A 25,199-nucleotide genomic window follows, 5' to 3' on the forward strand; every position below is an offset into this window, starting at 1 on the left:
ATTCCACGTAAAACTGAACTGTTCCTGACACTCAGGGGCAATTGGAATAGAAAAGAAAGCATTAGCAATATCGATGGACGCATACCACGTACCTGGATGTGTTTGGATTCTTTCAATCAGGGTGATAACATCCGGTACTGCAACAGTCAAAGAGGGCGTGTGTTTGTTCAATTCTCGATAATCAACAGTCATGCGCCAAGAATTATCACTCTTACGCACCGGCCAAACAGGATTATTCCAAGCAGAAGTAACTGGAGTTATAACGCCTGCATCAACCAACTCCTGAATGGTGGTACTAATCTCTTCATGACCACCCGGAATACGATACTGCTTCTGACAAACCACTTTGGTCGCCTGGGGAACTTGTATAGGGGGCATCCTTAAACGACCAACCCGTATAGGTCTGGACGAGATATAATGCGTCGTTCCAAATTGGTAACATCCATCATCAAGATGCAACGTCATTCCCTTCAAAATATCAATTCCAATTATGAATTCTAAGAGTGGCACCACTAATACAGAATATTCCTTTCTAGGGATTCTACCTATTCTCATTTCAAGCAAAGTTTGAACTGCAGGGGTTTCTTTTCCTCCTAATCCGGTAATAGTAAAAGGCTGTCCTGTAAACTTCTTTGATTTTCCATGAATAAGAGTGGCCTCCGCTCCTGTATCAACTAATGCTCGGGCCCTTTGGATATTACGATGTCTCCAATAAATATCAATATCTACATAGGGTCTATTATCTCTGTGAGCCCATCTGTGTACTGGAGCTTGACCTATTTCCTAGTCTTTCTTACTGCATTCTGTGTACCAGGACAAATCAGGATAAAGACTCTCACGTTTCTTAGGTATCGATACCTCCTGTTCATATCCATCTCTATTACGAAATGGATTCCTGTCCTCTGCATTGTACTGCAGGTTTCGATCGGCCAAACTGTGTCGATCCTCTCTCCTTCTCAACTCAGGGTATTGATCCCTATCATCTCTACGTCTGCTGTAAGCATGATCATTTCTCCCCCTTTCCTTTTCCCCCTCTCTCTCCCTGTCCCGCTCTCGATGGGGGGACAGATCACGTACAGGACGCCGATCATCACGACGATCAGAGCGCCCACGGCGATCGTCATCACCGCTATCATCAGAACAACCACGATCACACTCAGTCGTTCGAACACGCCGGGCACCCTCCTTCCGATCCAAGCCCCGTTTGCGAAACAACTCCCACAAACGAGCAGTAGTCTCACCATCAATGTCCTCCCGACGTACACCATCAGCCAAAAGACCAGTAAAAATATCACGTCTAGTAAATTTATATTCACCAGGAGTACGAGTGTCAGACCGGGACTGACGTTCAGGTTTAAACCACTCACCCAACTCACCGAGTTGGCGCACCGACTCCATCACCGTAGATAGCACATTACCAGTCTGGTTAATCAACAAAGTCATCATGACCTGCTTGTAGGCGACAGGAGAAGAGCGAATGATACGATTCCGCACAGAAGAAGTCAACATCCCATCAAGCAACCTGTCAGCAGTGCCCAGAAAAATAGCCGTTTTCATCACTTCCTCCTTAAGACGTTGCGCAGCATCACGCAAGGTATACCACGGCTTGTCAGTGACAGGCCAGTCAGATTCAGTAGGATACTTCAAATTACAACCCTCAGTCGCCAATTGGAGCAAAGAAATCTGACCACCACCATTATAGTTACGAAAATGATCTTGCACAGTAGAATCCAAACTCAAAGAACAAAATTTCAAACAATCGCCAGTATCCAACATAATACCAGCAGCGCCTAGTTCATAAAGGCGCACCATCCATGTGAGCAAGGTCTCACCAGTCCGCTGCCGAAAGCGCTGCAAAATATCACTAATTTCTTGTTGGGTAAAATCTTCTAAACAGTCCAAAGAAACACCCTGCGGAGCATTGGGAGACTGCTGCAACTTCCGACGAAAAACCGGATGCGCAGAGACTACGGGACGAGCATCACAAGGAGCCCGAGCAGTACTAGTAGAGGGACAATCAGTGTAAGAAGCATCGATCCCGCCCGAAGAACGAGCGCAATCACGGGGTGCACCATCAGAGGTGCGAGAAGCAGACTTACATTCATGACGGGAACGAGAAAACTCGTGCGTAGCACATTCCTCACCCGAGGAACAAGATGTACTCGAGTCCCAGATATTACCATCCCATTCATCAGGATTCCAATCCAGTCCAGCTTTCGCCACGACCAGACGCACCTTACGCGTCGAAACTCGACCACGCCTGTTCTTGTACTTATAACGAGCAATCCGCACAGCCGCCCTTTCGGCAACCGTTTGATAAGTGTCAAGTTTGTCAGAAAGCAACTTATTTTGACAACGCAATAGAGTATTAGAATTCTGAATCTCAACAAAGTGTGCCTCCACATCCTTAAGAGAGATCTGCAATTTCAACAATCTATCATGCAGAATCCGATATGCAGACAGAATAACCCAACCTCTGCGCCCCAAAGCGGGAACCTCCTCACCCTTCAATACAGGTGCCGTCTGCAAACAAGTAATCACGTCAGCCGGTTCCGCCGACTCCAAAGAAGAGTTCCAATTTTCACTCAGACCAGTAGAGTCAGCCCACTCACGGGCTAAGGCTCCATAAGGCGTTGAATCCCATCCGGGAATATCAACGGACAATTTCAGAGTAGATTTAGATTTCTTAGAAAACATTGCGAAAAAAGAAAGAAAAAGAAACGTAGAGAAAAGAAAGGAAGAGAGAAAGAGAGAGAGAAAAAACTATACACGCAAATATATAAAAAAGAATGCAAAGAAAACCACGCACACGCCGAAAGCAAACACAAGACAATCACAACGCACACAGGTTTCGTAAACAGTTCGTGACGCCAAATGTTCTGCTTGGGTTTTCGGATCGGGTGGAACCCGCTCTACAAAGCCCTTCTGACCCAAACCAGAACGTTACCCCCCTCCCTAGGGCCTTTTTACACCTAAATAACCACATATATATGTACCACCTAAGGACAGGGAATTCCTATATATATATATATATATATATATATATATATATATATATATATATATATATATATATCAAGACCTCACAGCCTCGCGATCTCAGCAACCACAGTCTCGCGGTCTCGGGCAGACCCAGAATCTCCTACCAGACGGCAGCAACACACAGTCTCGCGGCCTCAGGCAGACCCAGAATCTCCTACCCAGACGGTAGCAACACACAGTCTCGCGGCCTCAGGCAGACCCAGAATCTCCTACCCAGACGGCAGCAACACACAGTCTCGCGGTCTCAGGCAGACCCAGAATCTCCTACCCAGACGGTAGCAACACACAGTCTCGCGGCCTCAGGCAGACCCAGAATCTCCTACCCAGACGGTAGCAACACACAGTCTCGCGGCCTCAGGCAGACCCAGAATCTCCTACCCAGACGGTAGCAACACACAGTCTCGCGGCCTCAGGCAGACCCAGAATCTCCTACCCAGACGGCAGCAACACACAGTCTCGCGGCCTCAGGCAGACCCAGAATCTCCTACCCAGACGGTAGCAACACACAGTCTCGCGGACTCAGGCAGACCCAGAATCTCCTACCCAGACGGCAGCAACACACAGTCTCGCGGCCTCAGGCAGACCCAGAATCTCCTACCCAGACGGTAGCAACACACATAGTCTCGCGGCCTCAGGCAGACCCAGAATCTCCTACCAGACGGCAGCCTTAGCACGAACTCATCCTATTATTACCGTAGTACACGACAGGGGAATCGGGATTACTATATATCAGATCACACAAAGACTATTAGTCGAGCACAACCTGTTCTCTAGTTCGAGGGGCTCGTTTCCCCCTCATCCAGTTACCACTTACCTGACCAGGATTAACCTCTGTTCATGTCGAGTTAACTCTGACTAAAAGAATAGGCTATCCTCCTATACAAAGATACACAACACATGCTAACTCACGACAAGCTAAATACTTTATTTAAATGCCACATGCACATTCGCAGAATACATCATATATACAACCTGCAAGGAAAGTAAAAGGTTAAGTTATACACTTCAAAGAAAAAGGGGTCGACATCACCTTAGTCGTATGTAGCCTGTGCTCAATGGTCATCTAGGTTCCCTTCTCGTCTGTGCCTCGGCTTCGCCTGGAAGTCACACCTCCGCAGTAGCGGGTCTACTCCCTTCTCCCTCTCCGAGTCACTGGAACCTCTTCCTCATCGGCTACTCTCTCCTCTTTAGATTCAAGTTTGTCATCTGTCTTCCCTGGAATAAGTAGTAGCTTTTCCGCTAACGGCCAGATGCCGCCTATGGTCTAGAAGCAAGTGCCCATATCTAACTCAGACTTTCACTAATATAGAGGTGCATTCTCTCATGGAAATTTCCAGCTCGAAACCTGCCGCCCACCAAATTCCTGTACCTCCCCGTGCCAAGGACACGTTCCCAGCCGGCCGGCCTGATGTAGTGTCTTCGGCAGGGGAAAAATACACTCCTTCGATAAGGGCCGGCCCGAACCGGTTCTCTCCGAGCGAATAACACCTCATAACTAAAACATCACCCTCCATCTAGAAATGTCCCAAGCTGCCAGGGGGAGAAAGAAAGATGGAGTCTCTCCTGTCTGAGGCCTACCAGGCCTGAATTCAGCACGACTCCATGAAATACCCTCACTATAGGGCAAGTTATCCTCAATGCTAACAAATCTATCCCCTAGGCTATGTATGTAGGCCCTGATCTATGGGTAGGAGCACAGGATTGTGTCAAAGTGTCTAATAAATAGGCCCTATTCACTACTCTAGTCCTTAGACTTGGATGGAAAGAGACTGAAGTCATATTGATCGCTCTACAACACAAGAAGGCCGGGAAAATCGAGCAGTACAGCCACCCAGTTGTCCGCGATTAACCATGGTTTCTATGGCCCGGCCCTCAGCCCTGGTTATGCCATGGACAGATGGTTGCTGCGCGGTGGGAACTATCTTAGGGCGTTGTACTCGCGGTCCCTCGACCCGTCCCTCACGGGGCCCACGGGGGTGGCGGTGCGTGTATGGAAGATGGCGACTGACTCTCTGGGCTGGAAGGATAGACTCACCCTAGCTACCCCGTTGTTTGAATCTGAAAGGTTGGGTAGGCTTTGGCACACGAAAGGGTTTGATAAATGGGACTTGATCGGCATCTCCAGGGTTGGGGATGTGCTGATTAAGGGGAGGGTGAAGTCCTTTGAAGAGTTGCAGAAGGAGTATGAGTTGGGGGCATCTGAGTTTTTCCGCTATGCTCAGGTGCGTCATGCCCTGCGGTCAGTCCTCGTGGAGGGTGAGAAGGTGCCTGAGTCCTCTCCTTTGGAGGACCGGATCCTTGATGGCCATATGCCAGAGAGCACGATCTCGCTCATCTACAAGAAACTGATAAATGTTCGGGCTGATATGCTTCTGGGGCTGCGGGACCAGTGGACTAGGGACGGACTCGAGTTGGATGATGAGGACTGGCAGTCCGCTGTTTCCTCTCCTAAGGAGGTTGCGTTCCCGTCGCGTCTGAGGCTGGTGCAGCTCAAGATATTGCATCGAGTGTATGTGACGGGGCCAAGACTGGTTCATATGGGATTTTCGGAGGAATGCCTATGTAGGAGGGGATGTGGTATGGTGGGCACTTTCCTACATATCATCTGGGAATGTGGTTTCATCACGGAATTTTGGAGGCGAGTTCATGCGGTGATGGGGGAGGTGACGGGCATTGCTATTTAGCCGGAAGTGCGGTGCTGTCTCCTGAATGTCTGGGGGCCCACTGATCATGATGAGGCACAGACCCAGTGGGTGACTCTGGGTAACATGGTTGCTAAGAGGGACATCGCGCGCTTGTGGGGTTCCGAAGGGCCCCCCACGTTAACCGCGTGGAAAGAGAACATGGACTGGAGTATGCTCAGGGAGAAGACAGTGTATTGCGCTAGAGGCCGCCCTCGGAAGTGGCATGCCATCTGGGGGCGGTGGAATCAATACAGGGGGGGAATATGTCTTGCCCCTGATCTGGATCCCCCCGAGGAACAGCTTTCTTCTTGACCTTCTTTCCAGCTCAGTATGCAGATGTGATGGTTAATTGACTTCCTGGGCCTCTGCTTTTCCCCCGTTTTCCTCTTATCATAATACTGTGACTGTTAGACGATTGGGGTCCGGCTCCCCCTGAGGGGCTCTCACCGTGGGCATTCAGTGTTGTTGCCTTGCTTGGGTTTGTTGTGTGTTTGTTATTATTTAAAAATTGAACCTTTTCACTGCTCCTTTATTGCACTGTGGACGCTTCCTTGTCCTCTCCTATCGAAGCTGCCGAACCTCCGGGTTGTCGGCTGAATAGCTGTGTCCAGATTCTTGACGAAATAAAGGTTTTATATAAAAAAAAAAAGAAAAAGAAAAAAAAAAAAAACAATCTGAAAGATTGTTTAAAAAAGCCCTGAATCTATCCTCAGTAAAACATACCCTGATAGAAATGTAACATATATATTAAAAATATGTTCTAAGAACAATAACTATTTGCAATAAATATCGTCTGTAAATCTTGTTGCTTAAGCACATACACCAAAATAATATCTATCAAAGAAGTCCACAATAGAAACAGTTACCTTTCCATGAGGCCAAATGGTAATTTTTAAATTCTTTTTTGGTGAAATATCCAATGGTAATCCTATAAAATCGAAATAATGGTCTCTTCAGATGCTGCAATTTGTATCTTAAATTTTGGTTTTAGAAAAATTAAGTAGGAATTTGGTCATTCTGCAGGCAAACGTTGCTTGAAAATCAATTGTGAATCATTACACAGTGTCCATCCTTTTTCACATTTTAGATAAACTGTGTAATGACCAGAAGTTATACAAGGTCCATCATGGAAAATTATTGCAACTGCAACAAAAGTCTTTCCTGATATTGATAATTGATTTCCTGTAAACTTCTTTATTAAAGTGTCCAATTTTGTTCCAAAAAAAAAAAAAAAAAGATAAGCTAGCCCCAAGCACGTAAGAACTGCCAGACATTTGCTCTATTGAGACATCACTGTACCAGAAAGTATATCCATTTTGGAATTTATTATAACTGTCAGACTTAATGTGGATTCCATGCAAACCTTATTGGTATTCAGAGTACACGCCTAGCACTTTAGATTTGCGACATTCTATCCTGAATTAGTTGCCTTGACCGCAAATGCCCTTGGCTTTTATAGTATGCTCTAAGCACTTTAGATCGGTCATACCTAATCTTCAGTTGATAATCGGACGCCAGTAGGTTGTTATAGTTAGGACTAGGGGTGGGCGGAATTTGCGTAATTGCGTTACGCAAATCTCCGCGAAACGGTAAAAAATCTCCGCGAACACGCAGAAATTCCGCGAACACGCGGAATTGCTTGTTCGCGATGCTTTTTTCCTGCTTTTTGCGTGCTCGGGGAGAAATATCTCGCGAACACGCATTTTGAGAACGCGAACAAGCAAAAATTTCGCGAAATCGCGGAAAGCAGACTTTTGAGCAATTTCGCGTTCTCCGCGGAACGCGAAATTACGCAAATTCCGCAAATTCCGCGAGCGGAACGGAATTTACCGCCCAGGCCTAGTTAGGACTTAGTTTCCATAGGAAAAGCTTTTTTTGACTAGCCTACATCGTTGGCACTGTTTGACGAATCCTTACCACATTTTCCCCAAAAAGTGTACAGGTGGTTCTAGTTATGCATGGAAAGTTTAAGGGTGCTCCGTCAAGTGGAGGGGGAAGAAAAAAAGGGGGTTAAAAAATGTTGATTCCCATTGGAATTTTTAGACATGACAGAACCGCTGTACGGATTTACACCAAATTAGGAAGAAAGGTAGCTCTTGGTCCAGAAAGCAACCTTTTTGTTAATTGGTGTAAATCTGTACAGTAGTTATAGAGTTATTAAAAGTAATTCAAAATTACAATGACTATTGCTGTGAATAATGCTTTGTTGTGTTTGCACGGACTTTCGCTCTACTTAATATGTGTCACTGATTATTTTGTAACGTATTCTCTGATGTGTAATGTACGCCAATCGTTACTTTTTAAAAAAAAATGTTTATTAATAAGTTTATTTATTTATTTTTAGAGTTTTCTATAGCGCTGACCAGACCCAAATAAGGGTATCAGAGCGCTTTACACTGAGGGCACAATACGAATAAAACAATTTGCAAGAAAAGAATAGCATACATAAGATCAACTTTAAGCAACGGGTCGAGAGCAGCGAAGGTTTCTTTCGGGGGACAGCAGGAGCAATTTTTTAGGGTGTATATCTGGAATGGTCTGTGAGATAGTTTACGGGAGGAATTTGCACATAAGGAATGATTTTGCTTCTTTTTTTAACAGAAGAGTAGAGGGGATTTTTCTAATGTAGGGAGGAAGCGAGTTCCATATTCTTGGTGCTGCTCCGGAGAATGCTCTGTCAGAGGTTTTTTTCTTTCTAAAGCGTGAGGGTTTTAGGAGTAAATTATCAGCACTCCTTGAATGTCTGATTCCTCCAGATAAGGTCAGTTTTTGGGATAGGTACTGGGGAGTATTGTGGTGAAGCTCTTTGTGAGTGATGCATGCCATTTTTAGGTGGATTCGAGCTTCAAAAGGAAGCCAGTGGAGCGCTTTCAGGTGTGGGGATATGTGGTCAAATTTCCTGGATCATGTTAGAAGTCTTGCTGCGGCGTTGAGACAGGTTTTTAATGGGGCGGTTGAGATTTTGGGCAGTCCCGCGAGGGTGGTGCATCCGTACTCCAGCCTTGAGATGACTAGGGATTGAACTGCGGTTTTGATGTCCTGGTTATCGATAAAAGGTTTCATTTTTTGAGATATCTGAGGTGAAAGCGTGCGTTTTTAGCAAGCAAGTTGATGTGTGTTTGCATGTTAAGGTTCTTATCTAGAGTAATTCCAAGTGATTTGGTGGAGTCCACCAGAGTTGGCGTGCAGTTAAGTGCAGTGATCAAGTTGGACCATTCCTTTGTCTCCTGGGAGTTATTAGGGGAGGAGATTAGAAGAAATTCAGTTTTTTGTGAGTTTAGCTTGAGGAAGTTGGTTGTTAGCCAGTGGACGGTCTTTTCGAGTGCCATGTTCATTGATATTATGTCTTCAATGGAGGAGATCTTGATGTAAAGCTGAGTGTCGTCCGCGTACATGTGGTAGGCTATGTTTGCCTGCTGTAGTAGTTCGGTTAGCGGTTCGACATATAGGTTGAATAGAGTGGGGGATAGGGTAGAGCCTTGTGGTACACCCAGAGGGTTTGGTGATGAGCGGGAAAGATTTTTGTTCACCATGAAAGATTGCATTCTGTTTTCCAGTAAGGATTTGAACCATTGAAGGACTGAGCCAGATAAACCCATCCTACTTTCCAGTCTTTTGAGAATTTTTTCGTGATTGACCGTGTCGAAGTCTGAGGAGAGGTCAAGCAGGAGTAGTAGACAAGTTTCGTTGCGGTCAAGGGCAAGGAGAGCGTTGTCCACTATATGTAGAATGGCTGTTTCTGTGCTATGGCCGGGTCTGAAACCCGATTGGTGGGTGTTCAGAAGGTTGAAGTCCATGATGTGTTGGTTCAGTTGTTGTTGAACACATTTTTCCTGGACTTTGGCTAGCATGGGAATGTTAGTTATAGGTCGGAAGTTGTTGGGGTCGAATGAGTTCGCAGTCTGTTTCTTTAGTATAGGCGTGACCTGGCCTGTTTGTAGGCAGTCCGGTATGTGCCCTTGCGCTAACGAGGCGTTGATGATTTTGGTCCAGAGAGGGGAGATGGCTCGGTAGATGTGGGGAAGGCAATTTGAAGGGACTGGGTCATTGAAGTGGTTGTTAAGTTTGGTGGTTGCTAATGTTTTGGTGATGTCAATTGGATCGTAAAGTTTGAAAGTGGACCAGTGAGAGTTATTTTTTGGCAAAAGTAACTCGGGTTGATCAGGGATGTCAGCTAGAGAGTGCTTTGGGGGGGGTTGCATTCGCTGCGGCCATGTTAAGCTCGAGTTGGAGGGAGTTTGTTTTTGTTGTGAAAAAGGAGGAGAATTCTTCACTGCTAAGTTGTGATTTTGCGGTCAAGAGAGAGGATTTAGCCAATGTGTTAGATTGTTGTTTTAGAATGTCAAAGAGTTTCTTTGGTCTGTTCTTGGCATTGTCTAGTTCTGATCTAAAGAAGTCTTTTTTGGATTGAAGAATACTTTTGTTATAGGAGTTTCTAGCTTGCCGAAGTAGTTTGAGATGGAGAGGGGAGGGATGCTGTCGCCATTTCCGTTCTGATGATCTAAGTTTGCGTCTTTCTTCATTTAGGGCTCCGTTAAACCAGGGTTTTTTATCTTTGTCTGGAATTCGTTTGAGCTTAGGTGGGGCAGCTTGGTCAAAGATCTTGGTCATCGTGGAGTTGTAGTGGTCGGTGACATTAGATATGTTGTTGGGTGGGAGGAGAACTTTTTCACAGTGAGAGGCTAGGGTGTTCCAGTCAAAGTTTTTTGTGTTTCTTATCCATTGTTTATTTTTGTTTTGTAGCGGGAAGGTTTTCCTGGTAGCGGAGGAAATACTAAAGGTAATGATGTGATGGTCAGACCAGTCACAATTCAAATTTGTATATCTAGTTGCATGAACCCTCCGTGAACCCTCCTGATCTTGTGCAGAGATCCTATTGGCTGCCAACAGTTCAACTAGGAAGCATTGGCAGCCCTTTTAATTGACCTAAGTGTGCACATGCCCAAAATCATCTGGAAGCTCTGCCCGTGTGACCGCGCACTGTTTTCCTTAGTAGAATGTAAGGGTCTTCCGCCTTTTCCCATGTTGATGAGCAGCTTTCCAAAAGGCTTTCGAGCGCATTTCCCTCCGATTTTGGCGACGGGTTCTTTATGCAGAGGAATACAAGGACATCTCCACCAAACAAAGAGCCACTTACTTCATTTAGTTAAGGGGAAGTACCCCAGTTTGGTGGAGATTTACTTCTTTGTATTCTTTTAGTCTTCTATTGATGAGGATTTGCGTTATCACAGAATTTTGGATAAAGACACTCGAAGAACAATCACATTGCCGAAATGACATGCACACCTCGTGGTCCCCTATGCAGCTGGAATGTAGAATATGCACAAGACATTCACCCAACGAGGTAGCACTTACTAATTGTATCAATTAACCAAATTAAATTTCTCCAGTTGGGTAGACGTTTTTGGCAAAACTAGGGACTCTTCTTGGAAAAAATGATGTTTGATTCTGGCCCTGGGTGCTTCTGTGGATGATGTCATCAGTGATGTCATTTGAGATGTCATCAGGTAACTATAACAGCTGAATTTCAATGGTCTTGTACGAGTGAAATATGAGCCTAACAACAACGTCCCTGTAACCTTTGTTTTTTCAGTGAATATCTATCTGTCAGCCTGTCTGTCTATCTATCTATATGTATACATATATATATACATATATATATATATATGTATATATATATTCACTGAAAAAAACATAGGTTTCACACATGTTATAGTTAGCTGGACATTTTACTGATAAAAAACCAATGAAATTCCCCCGTTATAGTTACTGCAGGCAACTATAACTCACGCGACCGCAATCCTCTGCTGATGCTAATACTGTATTTAGACACTTATTTGCCCATGTCTTCTTCCATTAAATTTTAGCTTTACATATATTACAAATATTTTTTTTTCATAAAGACACATATGTCATCAGCAGAAGATTGCGGTCGCGTGAGTTATAGTTGCCTGCAGTAACTATAACGGGGGAATTTCATTGGTTTTTTATCAGTAAAATGTCCAGCTAACTATAACATGTGTGAAACCTATGTTTTTTTCAGTGAATTTGCAAGGTTTTTTAAATGCTAAGTTACTTTACGCCATTCGTGGCGTGCGCGCCCAGTTAACGCAGTTCGTTCCGTGCGCGCACGGTGTGCTTCGCGCACAGTGAGCACGCGGTGCGCTTCGCGCACCGCGCGCCCACTTTACGCAGTTAGTGTCGTGCACGCACAGTGGTCACGCGGTGCGCTGCGCGCACCGCGTGCCCACGTTAAGCGGGATGGGCCATGTACGCACGATGCGCTTCGCGCACCGTGCGCACATGGGGGACATATTTTGCGCATCTTTGTGAAATGTATTCTTTGTTAACTTCTTAGCTCTAATAGGCCATGCATAAATGGTGCCCTTCGGGCACCATTTGCACACGGGGTGGGGAGAATGTGGATAGATTTTTTTTTTTATAATTTTTTACCGTGCGCGTACGGTAAGCGTAATCGGCGATTTTCCGAAAAAAAAAATTTTTTTTTTTTTGGGCTTGGGGGTGGTTTGGGGACCCCTGTATCAATGCTGGGTGGTTAGGATCTCATGAAACTGCCTCTTTACACATTTTTGGGGTTCGTTTTTGCTGCCCAACTCAGGAAGCGAGAGAGAAAATGGCGGCCGCCGCTTCCTGGTTTCGACCGATTCGAATGTTTACTAAGATCTAAGAGCCAATCAGAATCGCGCTCGCGTACGCCACTGTACGCGTACGGTAAGCTTACGGTAAGCGCACGGTAAGCGCACCGTAAGCTGCCACAGATATATATATTGATTTAAAGGCTATTGTCTCAGATTCTACTGAACAGATTTACACCAAACCTACAAAAGGCACTTCCTTGACCTGGGGACTACCTCTCTGCCAAATTTCATTAAATTCTGTTCAGCCGTTCGGGCTGTAGCCCTGTCTACAGGTCCTATGGAAAAATGCATGGGAAAAATGCGTTTTGGGACCCCCCTTTTATCTCAGCCCTCGCTTGACGAATCCCCCCGAGACTTTCAGGGTAGGAGCGGAGCGTAGCGCCCCACCTATTTTGAAAAATTCGCGAGGATTCGTCGACCGGCGCCAAAGTTATTCAAAATAGAATGTTGCGGATTTCCTATGGAAACGTGGTCCTAACTATAACTACCTACTGGCGACCGCCAGTAGGTAATATATATATATATATATATATATCAATTAAAAATACAAATGTTTAACCTTTGCTATAGTAAGAGCCACTTGAATTATGCAATTTTGCGGCTGCCTCGATTTATGCATGATTGTAGATTTGCTGCATTTGCCACATAATCCATCATCTGCCACATAATCTGCAGATTTTAGCAACAAAAAAATTGTTTCTAGCTCAAACTGTTCAAAAGTTACTAAAAATGCAGTGAAAGGCCCTTTGCTAAAGTTGAGTGGTCACCTTTCTGTAGCTTATTGCTATATAGAAGTGTTAAACTGGCACTAATGAGGTACAACTAATGCTCAGTGTTAATAATGACAAACGTTAAAGTAAAACCATCACAAAATGTGCCACATAACGGCGCCTAATTTGTGTTTTCGTGCCGCGTAATTTACTACACCCTACCACACAATTTGACCCTCTCCTGCTGCATGATTCCAGTGACCTTTGCTATAGTTAGGAAAACTTTAGGTATTCTATATATACATCAACCCAACTTAAACTATACAAACAATAGAAATTCTTAAATTGTAGTTATAACTTTCAGTTAGAATCTATGCACCACCTTCAAATTACTGTAAATAGCGCACCTCTATGCACAGTCTTGCCTTGTCTTGTCACCTCACTCTCCACACTACATTGACAATAACTCACTACTCTACCTTCCACTGTGTTCTCACAGATCATGTCATTTGAGATGTCATAAGTGTTGTTATGGAGGCTAAAATTTCACATGGTATAAGTGAAATAATATGCAAGGGTAGAACTACTGCTTGGAGAAGGGGCACGACCAAGAGTGGCATGGAATTGTGGCGGTTTTGGAACCCAACTGACTCCAACCTCTTTATTTTTTTAATTTTTTGTACCATGTGACCCTAAATATAGGATCAAATCCTTTCTAGCTAGTCCCATTGCCCTTTTAGATTTATTTTAATTTAATACACTTGACTGGGTCATCTCTAAAGAAAAAATAGTTGAATCTATCTCGATCACCCCCTTCTGACTGGTCAAACCATCATATTATCACCTTCCAAATTCCCTCTGCTAAAAAGAAAACTTACTCGCAGCAAATCATGCCCAGACACTGGCTAAGAGACACGAAAAACCTCAACTGGAACAATCTGGCTTTCCACTGAGAGAAAGTACTCACTCCTCCCAATAACTGTCAGGCCCAGCTCCGCAGAATCCAGTCGCAGCAGAAAAAAGGTCCACCTCCTGATATTACCGATACCCTGAACTGTGAACGTACACAGGGTATTCGAATGATCAGGCGAGGGAAAGGAGAGGGAAGGGACAGCATGGGAATAGAACCTGAAACAACAAAACATACAACAAAGTGATAAATTCTACTCTCATATATTTCTCGGTAGAGGGCTGCAACTATATACCTGGATATGACTACTGCTGTAGATACCTTCTTTGGGCATCCTCCAACGTTAACCAGACAAAACATTTGACCTGAAATGAAAGAACTTAAAAGCATTAACTCTGTCATACTACTCCCCCTTCACCTCATAATATGTCCCAACATAGACCTCATATATATCAAAAGATAGTCCCATACACAGGCATGAAATCTTTGTACTGGTGCAATTAAATATATACTCCCCACGTGTCACTAGCAATATAGATCCAAAGCTAGTATGTAGAATTGGTAGAACCCCTCCCCAGGGTAAATGACCAAATGCACAGAAACTCCGTCCTACGGGGTTGCCTCACCTCCGTATAAAGTTGGAATAAGTATCACAGAAATATACTGCCTAAATATGGCCAATGGTTCATAGGTGCAGAATTAACGGTGAGTTCCCGCTGAATTGTCGTCCTCAATGTCGCAACCTTTCCCATAAAAATGTATATCGAGGATCAAAGGACACAAACGGTAATACGCAGCAATCCCACCGCTGTACTCCGCAGTCAAATCACAATCCAAAATGAGACGATAAGAACACAAATGGCAATACGCGGTTAATCTTACCGCCGTATTCCACTGTGCCACCATGAGAGTACTTCAACAAATAAATGTAGAACACAAATAACTAGGAAACGGCAATACACAGTAGCACCGCCGTATTTCGCTCCGAGTAAACAAGAAATCCTTCTCCGGGTGAGAAATGAAGCCGAACTCCGGACATCAAAACCCTTCCTCCGTACTCACGGAAATACAGCTGGTAGTCCTTGCAGCTGTAAAGCTCCAACCTGGGATCTCGAACCCCAAAGATCTCCAACGACGCCTCCTTGCCTCCGACCTCCCTCAGCTGAGAGAGTGAATGGCCAGCAATCAGAATTGCGTGCAACTTCCTGTGCGACGCCGTCGTCTAAAACCCCTTCCGAAAGGCAGGCATCATGGGAAATGAAGTCTTTGTAAGGAACTCCGTAGGCGCTGCACCCACGAAGCCTGACAATAACATGTCAGACGTCAGTGACCTCACTGATCACTACAACTCCGCAATGACCAAATTATTTGACCAAGTAGCTCCACCAAAACTCAAAAGAATACCGGTCAAAGACAAAAACCCATGGTTCAACAGCACCCTGAACGAAGAGAGATGTAAACTGAGACTAACTGAACGGAAATGGAGACAACTTCCCTCCTCCCTCCAACTCAAACTCCTAAGAAAATCTAGAAACTCCTATAACAAAAGTATTCTACAATCAAAAAAAGACTTCTTCAGATTGGAACTAGACAATGCCAAAAATAGACCGAAGAAACTCTTCGAAATGCTAAAACAACAATCAAGCAAATTGGCCAAAACCACACTCAATAACTAGAAATCGCAGCTAAGTAGTGAAGAATTCTCTTCATTCTTCACAGCTAAAACCAACTCCCTCCTTCACGAGATCTCGACGGCAGCAATCAACTCAGCTACCCTAATGAACACACAAGTCGAAAATCCTATCCAACTTGATCTATCTTTGTCTAAAAATAACTCTCACTGGTCTACCTTCAAACTTTACGATGTGAGCGATATTCTAAAACCTTAGCAACCATCAAACCCAAACACCATTTCAATGACCCTCTTCCCTCAAACTGCCTACCCCACATCTACCATATCATCTCCCCTCTATGGACCAAAATCATCAATGCTTCGCTTTCACAAGGTCACATCCCGGATTGCGTTAAAATTGGTCAAGTCACCTCTATCCTAAAAAAAACATCCGAAAACGCTAATAACTTCGGACCTATAGCCAAAAAATTCCCATGCCAGGCACGATCTTGAAAAAACGTGTTCAGGAACAATTAAACCAACACATCGCAGATTTCAAACGACTGCCAATCGGGTTTCAGATCTGGTCATAGCACAGAAACAGCAATTCTTCATATTGTCGACGACGCCCTACTCGCTCTCGACCGTAATGAAACCTGTCTACTAGTCCTGCTCGACCTCTCATCAGCTTTCGACACTGTCAATCACGACAAAATTCTAAAAAGACTGGAAAACAGGGTGGGACTATCTGGCACAGTCCTTCAATGGTTCAAATACTTTCTGGAAAACAGAATGCAAACGTTCATGGTGAATAAAAATCTCTCTCCCTCTTCCCCTAACCTACTAGGAGTACCACTAGGCTCAACTTTATCCGCCGCCCTTTTCAACCTCTATGTCGAGCCACTAACCGAACTACTACGGCAGGCGAATATCTACTTCCACATGTACGCGGATAACACTCAAGTGAACATCAAGGTCACTTCCATTGAAGAGATCAACATTATGAATCAAGCTCTTGAAAAAACCATCAACTTCCTCAAGCTAAACTCGCAAAAAACTGAATTTCTATTAATCTCCTCACCAAAAAACTCTCCGGTGATCAATAAATGGACTAAGTTGATCACTGCTCTAAATTGCACTCCGATTCTGATAAACTCCATCAAATCGCTTGGAATCACACTGGATAAGAACATTAATATGCAAACACATATCAACCTGTTGGCTAAAAATGCCCGCTTTCACCTCAGCTATCTCAGAAAAATGAAACCATTTATTGAGAACTCTGACTTCAAAACTGCAGTTCAGGCTTTAGTCATATCGTGGTTGGGGTACAGATGTACTACCCTCTTGGGGCTTCCCAAAATCTCAACAGCCCCTTTAAAAGCCTGTCTCAACGCAGCAGCTAGACTCCTAACAGTATCTAGGAAATTTGACCATATCTCGCCACACCTGAAGACGCTCAACTGGCTACCCTACGAAGCTAGAATTCACCTAAAGATGGCCTGCATCACTCATAAAGCGTTACACCATAATACCCCCTAATATCTATCTCAGAAACTTACTGTATCTGGAGGAATCAGACACTCTAGGAGCTCCGACAGTGTACTTCTGAAACCTTCACGCTTCAGCAAGAAGAAAACTTTTGACAGAGAATTCTCGGGAGCTGCACCAAGAATATGGAACTCGCTACCTCTTTCTTCAGAAAAATCTCCTCAACACTATTATTCAAAAGGGAAGCCAAATCATTCCTGATGAGCAAATTCCTCCCTTAACTCCTTAACAATCCTCACCGTTTATTCTTCCCATGATGACACCCTCGCTTTTATGATTATCTCGTACTTGAACTTGTTCCCTCTGCACCAAACAATTCATCTCTATTATCGCTTTTGTTATCTGCCAAACCTTGCCAACATGTTTTTATATTTACTCTGATTTGTATTGTATACTTACTCTGCTCTGTATTGGGAGGACCTGGCTTGGCAGTTCGGGCTGGTCTGTTCCCATGAGGCACAGGGTTAAGACTGTCTAGAGTGAATGCACAAATAGCCCAACTCCTACAGGCGAGGATTTCACAGGCAGGCAGAGGCACAGAATAACAAAGCATGAAGATGTCCACTTTCTAAAAGTACTAAACAACAAGAGAAATGCCAATTCTGATCACCATTCAATCATCCATTCGCAACAAGATCACACAAACCAATTGCTATGATCAATGCTATGAAGTGAATTATTATTTTATTTTAAAATTGTTTTCAATTTTTGTTCTTTGAACAAAGTTTCTTTGAATGTTTTATGACAATTTGATACATTTAAGAGTTTCCTTATTATTCAATATTCATAGGGATCACAAAAGTGACAATTTTGGCATTTCTCTTGTTGTTTAGTATTTATGGCCCAGCCTTACTGATTGAGGGCCAAATCCTTGTGTGTTAAGACACTTTCTAAAAGTGGCATTTTCAAATACGCAATTTAGAAACGAACTTCACTGAAAGATTTATCTCTAAATTGTGAGATAAGAGACCCCAAACTTCTAATCTCTATCTCTTCTCAATTGTAAGTTATGATTGTAAGATGTTACACGGCAGCTCCAATAATAACCTATAGGAGAGATAGTCCTTGCAATAGTAAAAAACGAAATTAGCACTAATTCACTATCAGGACATGTAAAACACACCAGTACATGTCCTACCTTTCACATACACTATACCCTGCCCATGGGACTACCTTGGGCCTACCTTATGGGTTCTTTACATGTAGTAAAAGGAAAGGTTAGGGCCTGGCAAGTGGTTGCACTTGCCAGATCGACATGGCAGTTTAAAATTACCCACACAGGCACTGCAGTAGCAGGTCTGAGACATGTTTGCAGGGCTACTCATGTGGGTGGCTCAATCAGTGCTGCAGGCCCACTAGAAGTATTTGAAGTACAAGCCCTGGGTACATGCAGTGCACTTTACTAGGGTTTTACCAGTAGCTCAAATATGCCAATCATTGATAGCCAATCACAATCGCACTTTACACAGGGAGCACGCGCACTTTAGCACTGATCAGCAGTGATAAAGTGCCCAGAGTTCTAAAACTAGCAAAAACGAATTGCAGCACACAGTCAAAAACAGCAGGTCAGTAGCAAAAAAAGACGGGAAAATCGCACCAAAGATGTCAGGTCTAACAAACTGTTAAATAAGCTATTTCTTATTACCACACAGGGTTTAACTGGTGTGCAAATCCCAGTAATACATGAATTTACGTTAATTTGAGGCTTCTTCTTTCATCTGTGTTTTCCTGGAAGTCCCCCACTCTCAGGAAGTATACGCCTCCTCACTATCATCCATCCCCATTGCCTTGTCTTTTTGTGTCAATAGGGTGCACTCTGAAATGAAGCTTTCCAATGTCCTCGTGCACCTGATGCTCGCTCGCCATAGTAGCTATATAATAAGTCTTGCAGGGGTGGCCACTCCCTAGCTCACCCACTCCCACAGTCAAAATGAACTGAAGTTTCAGGGTGGAGGCTTCTCCTCTTCTTGCAATGATTGATGACGTCAGTTGTTCCATTGATATACTGCACAGTTCCTCTCCTTTGTGAACTGTAGGTAATTATGTTGGGGTTTCATACTGAACCAATATGAAAAATCCATCTACTGCAATACCTGTGACATTTAAAACAGTAGTTGTGCTCTGCTTGATGTGTGGTTATTAGAGCTCTTTGTTTTGGTTCAGAGTTCTAGTAGAAACTTTGTATGTGATTTCATGTCTATTCCGGATATAGACTGCTGAACATCACTACCATGCCTTCTGCAAGTTAGACTGCGTTGTGAAAATACTAAAAAGTAAACAATACAGATTGAATAGGTCAATTAATAATGCTAAGAGATTGGTTTTATGAGCAATAATAAATGTAAACTTGGGGATTAATTTAGAGTTTGGTGGATGGGTTACTCCATTCCAAAATCAACAGATATCTCATCTGCCTTATTACAAACTCCATAAGGATATAATGCACTTTTAATAAGGAGAACAGCATATCTATCTGTCACTGAACTTGTAATATGGTGGATGGGATATCTGCCATCTTTATGAATCTCAGTTAGGCCCTAGCCCTTTACCCATGCATTACTAATCAAATCTTCAGTAGAGATCGGAGAAGGTGTGTTAAACTGTGTGCAAATAAGTGAGGTTGTTGGATCAAAGACACCCGCATTGGAATAATCAATGAATTCCCTGCACAACATGCTGAGTAGACACACTATCGGAACACAGTCTTTATTAAGGAACAACAGCACAACAACAGGCAATCAAACTCAAGGATGCACTCTGCAACACAGTATGTCCTTCTTTATAGGTCCAAGACATGGGCACTGCTTGACCAGTTCTTGGCAGTGATAGTCCACAATGATTTGTTTTATACAGTATTATGTCCTTGCCATCAGTGGCAATTTGTAAAGGTGAAGTGCCTGGCGTACTGGTTTCCATGACTCCTGGCTGTGTGTGCTCTATGGTAATGGGGCGTCCCAATGAGAGATGACTGAGTTTGATTCCGTTTACTTTATTCTCTGGCTGCTGTCAGGGACTATTTCACTTTTTGAAAATTTGGTACTGCATTGAAAAAAGTAGTTTGTCCTGGTCACGAAAAACAGGTTCTGTATCTGATTGTAACCTTCTCTCTCTCTTTCTCTTGCAGAATGTTCTTGACGTTGGGCCCACTGTTTCCATCCGCTGGCAGATCGTGGATCACAAAATCCCCCTCTTCGCGAACATGAAGGATATCCTGCAGAGTGTGGCAGAGAGCTTTGATGCTCACTACTGATCTAGGCTCAGCATGCTTCGGACAACTTGTCATGGCTGGACTTTAGGTATCGACATATGTCCAGCATCTCTTCAAGGTCTTCCACCGTCCGTGGACCCAGCTCTTAAAGATCGAACCCTCCAGTATGACAACCACCTATTAGTCATACTCTAGTCCTTAACTTTCTATTTTCATTCACAAACACTTACTGTGAAATGATTCCTGAAATCTGTCCAAAGGCCCTGGCCCTGTGATCTCTACTGTTCTGATCATCGCTGTTGGGGGTTGATATTCCCTCACTCCAATACTGTGATATATTGTAAGCTTAAACGAAGTCCCCAAACGGCCATGCGGACTCGTTGCTTACCTTATTTATTTTCATGATTGTGATCTTCGTGTCTCTTACTTGGTGGACTTCACCAGGGTTCTCATCGCGTGCCAAACAAACATTAATTAGACTTGCACCTCCGGACTGCTGACTACCTAATCATCTCTGTCCTCACCCATTGAAATGAGACTGAGGTCAGGGGAGGGGCTATAAGAAGTTCTCATCTGTGCATGGTGGAAGAGCCAAGGTAGGCCCTGTTCACGTCACACCCACCAATGAATGTGAGGCTCCTACAAAGCTCACATTCCCATTTATACCTAACAAATCGCTTCTGATCAGGCATCCTGCATATGGGGCTTCTACTGCATCTTCCTGCAAAGGATGAGGGCGGGCAGGTTACTGTGGAGGTGCCATGCTAATGAAGCAAAGGACATAGCAGCTGCCCTGGAGTCTCAATGAAAATCAAGCAAAGGACATAGCAGCTGCCCTGGAGTCTCCATGATAATCAAACAAAGGACATAGCAGCTGCTCGGGGGTCTCAATGCAAATCAAGCTGCTCTGGAGTCTTCATGCTACTAAAGCTGATACAGTGTCTTCTTGCTATTCAGTTAAGGACATAGAAACTGCTCTTAAATCTCAGTGCTCATCGGGTTGCTCTGAGGTCCCATGCTAATCAAGTGAACGACATAGAAGCTGCTCTGGGGGCCTCCATGCTAATCAAGCGAAGGGCATAGAAGCTGCTCTGGAGTCTCCATGCTAATCAAGCGAACAACATAAAAGCTGCTCTGTAGTCTCCATGCTAATCAAGCGAACGGCATAGAAGCTGCTCTGGATTCTTCATGCTAATCAAGCGAAGGGCATAGAAGCTGCTCTGGAGTCTCCATGCTAATCAAGCGAACGACATTAAAAGCTGCTCTGTAGTCTCCATGCTAATCAAGTGAACGGCATAGAATCTGCTCTGGAGTCTCCATGCTAATCAAGCGAACGACATAAAAGCTGCTCTGGAGTCTCCATGCTAATCAAGCGAAGGGCATAGAAGCTGCTCTGGAGTCTTCATGCTAATCAAGCAAAGGGCATAGAGGCTGCTCTGGAGTCTCCATTCTAATCAAGCGAAGGGCATAGAAGCTGCTCTGGAGTCTCCATGCTAATCAAGCGAACAACATAAAAGCTGCTCTGGAGTCTTCATGCTAATCAAGTGAACGACATAGAAGCTGCTCTGGAGTCTCCATGCTAATCAAGCGAAGGGCACAGAAGCTGCTCTGGAGTCTCCATGCTAATCAAGCGAACGACATAAAAGCTGCTCTGGAGTCTTCATGCTAATCAAGCGAACGACATAGAAGCTGCTCTGGAGTCTCCCTGCTAATCAAGCGAAGGGCATAGAGGCGGCTCTGGAGTCTCCATGCTAATCAAGTGAACGACATAGAAGCTGCTCTAGAGTCTCCATGCTAATCAAGCGAAGGGCATAGAAGCTGCTCTGGAGTCTCCATGCTAATCAAGTGAACGACATAGAAGCTGCTCTGGAGTCTCCATGCTAACCAAGTGAACGACAGAGAAACTGCTCTGGAGTCTCCATGCTAACCAAGCGAAGGGCATAGAGGCGGCTCTGGAGTCTCCATGCTAATCAAGCGAAGGACATAGAAGTTGCTCTGGTGTCTCCATGTAAATTAGTACACATGCTGTCACTGAAACAAAATTTGTTTGCTCAGGCTTTGTGAATAAGGTGTTGAAACTCTATTGTGTTGCATTAAGTAAACAAAAGGGCTTTCGGATTTTACCACCACATCATTGTAAACACCTGCTTCCTTGTGCTTTGCTGCTCCTCCAGCCCGCCCACTGTGGATGACTCCTGACCCCGCCCCATGCTAAAGCTCAAGTAAAGTTCAAAGTAAGAGTTGGGAAGTTAAAACTCAGACTTCTGGGAGTGTGTGGTCATGATGCGAGATTTGGTACAATGATCTGAAGCACTTTCAACACCCCCACTACATGTCCCTAAACAATGGTCATTTATGTCATGTAGTTCTAAACAGAGCTATTTAACCCCTTCCCTGCTCATGACAGAACCACTCCGTCATGAGCCACGGTTGCGCTGTGCTCATGACGGAGTGGTTCCGTCATGCTGCGGCCGTTGGCCGCCGCTCCGCCCACGCGGCTTTAATTCCCCGCCTGTGCGGGCGATTAGCGCAGTGGGCAGAGACGTGACGGAACCACTCCGTCATGAGCACAGCTCAACCGTGGCTCGTGACGGAGCGGTTCCGTCACGAGCACAGCGCCACCGCGCTGCCCCCAAACCCCCCCCAGCGCCGCGGCGGAATTCCTGCCGCGGCGAAGGGGTTAAAGGAACCCAGGGTACACATGTTTACATCCATGCAGTGAGATACAATCCCTCTGAATAGACCTTACATTAGCAGAGTTATTTTCCTCATGTAAAGTCATTGGACTGGGCAGTCTGAGGCAGTAAGCTGTGTTTTCTTACCTGCGGCTTTGCAGGTAACTTCAACATTTACCTATGCAGTGTAAAAAGTAAAAATATGAAAATATTTTTTTTTCAGTTCGCTTGTTCCAAATGACATATTTTAAATAAATAGTGAAATTAGGATTGGTGGGCAATTAAGTATTAATTTCAGAGGAAGCATGCAGATGTTTGTTTACATTTTGGGAGTAATACATGGTCGTTTTACGGTGGGTGTAAAAACAAATGAGTGATTTTTCTGCTACACAGTTATGTGTTATCTACTTACTTCTATTACTTCTATATTATCCAAGTGCAAATGATGGATGCTGTTTGTGTGCACTTGTGTATCACACCAGACCGCTATTTGCTCTTTTGTTGCACGCAGTGAAGGTGGTAGAAGAGTGTTCATGTTTTACCCAAGAGTAGAGCTGCTTCTCCTGTTCTTTTTATTCTGCAGTCGTGATGCACTTGCATGGGTGACTCTTGGTCCCTGGGGTCTGCACTTCATTTTGATTTAAGTGCCCTATTATTTCTTTTTGTTTATGCGGTTCCAGATTTCATTAGGAACTGTTGGCAAGGCACTCCCAAATGCGTGTTAATTAGAGTTTGGCAGACAGGGTACTCCGTTGCAAACACAAAATCGGTCTGCCTGCCCTATTTAGAGATTGGCAGAGCTGAAGTATTTATCGGTATAGGCCCCATTGGCTCAGTCTAGAGAAGACTTCCTCTGACATCCAGAGGACGGACTATTGGAGGGAGGACATTACACTGCCCGCCCAATTTAGGGTTTATGGAATAATGTCTTTTTTTTCCTGTCCATCACCACCAGGAAAAACCTGCCGGTTAGGATCCGGATTAAACACAAAAATGGCCTCCAGGCTGTTGTGGTCATTAGTCAATAATCTTTTTCAGAAACAAACTCCTGCTTTGTGAGTTTAAGTCTGAAACACAAAACCTCCTAAAAGTTTGGTGGATGGCTGCCCAAACCAATGGTGGCCATCCAGCAACATTCTTGGAACCCTGAAAGGGACCACTGTGACAGCAAGTCCTTTCAATATACAGAGATGAGCCCTGAACCGGTGGTCATCTCTAAATTTGGCAGATGGACAATCATTGGGATGATGTAGGTAATGTCCTCCGCCATCCTGACGGACACTGCTCCATTCATCATAGGCTAAATCAGGCCCATGGTTGGCACGGTGGACCTGACACCCGCCCCCCCCCCTTGACTGCAGTTCAAAGGTCAGGAGCCTGCAGCTACATCTCGAGTACATTTCATAGTTCTGAGGCATTTGCAAAATAACCCAGGACTGATTTAGGTAAACTAGAGCCATCACAGATTTCCTAGAGCATGTGCAAAACGTATGTTCGCCAAATGAATTCTTCATGGGTTTATGTGTGTCAGCAAGTGTATTTAGGAGAAAAATATGTTCCCTGTGTGCAAATCCTTTCCATAGATCCTCCATTACATAGGCATATGTCATCTCCACTTTCTGGCCCTGGTAGGGCCATTGCTTCTTCATTCATCAGGGACACATTTTCATGTAATTCCAGGGTGGGAAAGTGCCTCGAGAGCTATGTAAACAGCCACAACTTTACACGTTTGTGGGTGTTCTCCGCCATAAGCAGCTGCCCAACCCAGAAAATCGAAGAAACTCACCCCAAACCCTAAACTTATCAGTGTAGCAGAGCGTCACACTGGCAGGTGTTCTGCTCCAGAGAATGATCTGAAGGAGTTACTATGCATTTTAAACAATTTGTTTATGTTCATAGCATGCATGGCTGTATAGGCACATGCTCTGTATACCACTGTCATCCTAGTGTTGAGGTCAGCACTTTGCAATTTAGTTTTCTCCAAAGAAGTCTTGTGAGTCACAAGATGTGACATGAGGGGCGATGCGCGAGCATCAGCTTCATCCCATGTGCCATCTCCTCTCCCATGCCTGGGTGGTCCTGACATGAAACATTACACGGTTAGGGCATCTCTGCCCAATGATACCACAGCCTACAATGAGGTCACCC

At 44.4% G+C, this 25,199-nt stretch overlaps 1 protein-coding gene across 6 annotated transcripts in view; it reads left to right on the forward strand.

Moving 5' to 3' along the window:
- LOC146808458 (transient receptor potential cation channel subfamily M member 2-like) overlaps positions 1 to 23,319 on the forward strand; it is a 729,321-nt gene extending 706,002 nt beyond the window's left edge. For all 6 annotated transcript variants that reach the window (XM_085623568.1, XM_085623566.1, XM_085623567.1 and 3 more), the window contains exon 34: positions 20,293 to 23,319. In XM_085623568.1, the coding sequence (XP_085479694.1) occupies positions 20,293 to 20,418 (126 nt within the window). In that variant the 3' untranslated portion in view covers positions 20,419 to 23,319. The remainder of the gene's footprint in view (positions 1 to 20,292) is intronic.
- The last annotated feature ends 1,880 nt before the right edge of the window (positions 23,320 to 25,199 follow it).

This window comes from Triturus cristatus, chromosome 8, assembly GCF_964204655.1.
Source record: "Triturus cristatus chromosome 8, aTriCri1.1, whole genome shotgun sequence".
NCBI classification, from domain to species: Eukaryota; Metazoa; Chordata; class Amphibia; order Caudata; family Salamandridae; genus Triturus; species Triturus cristatus.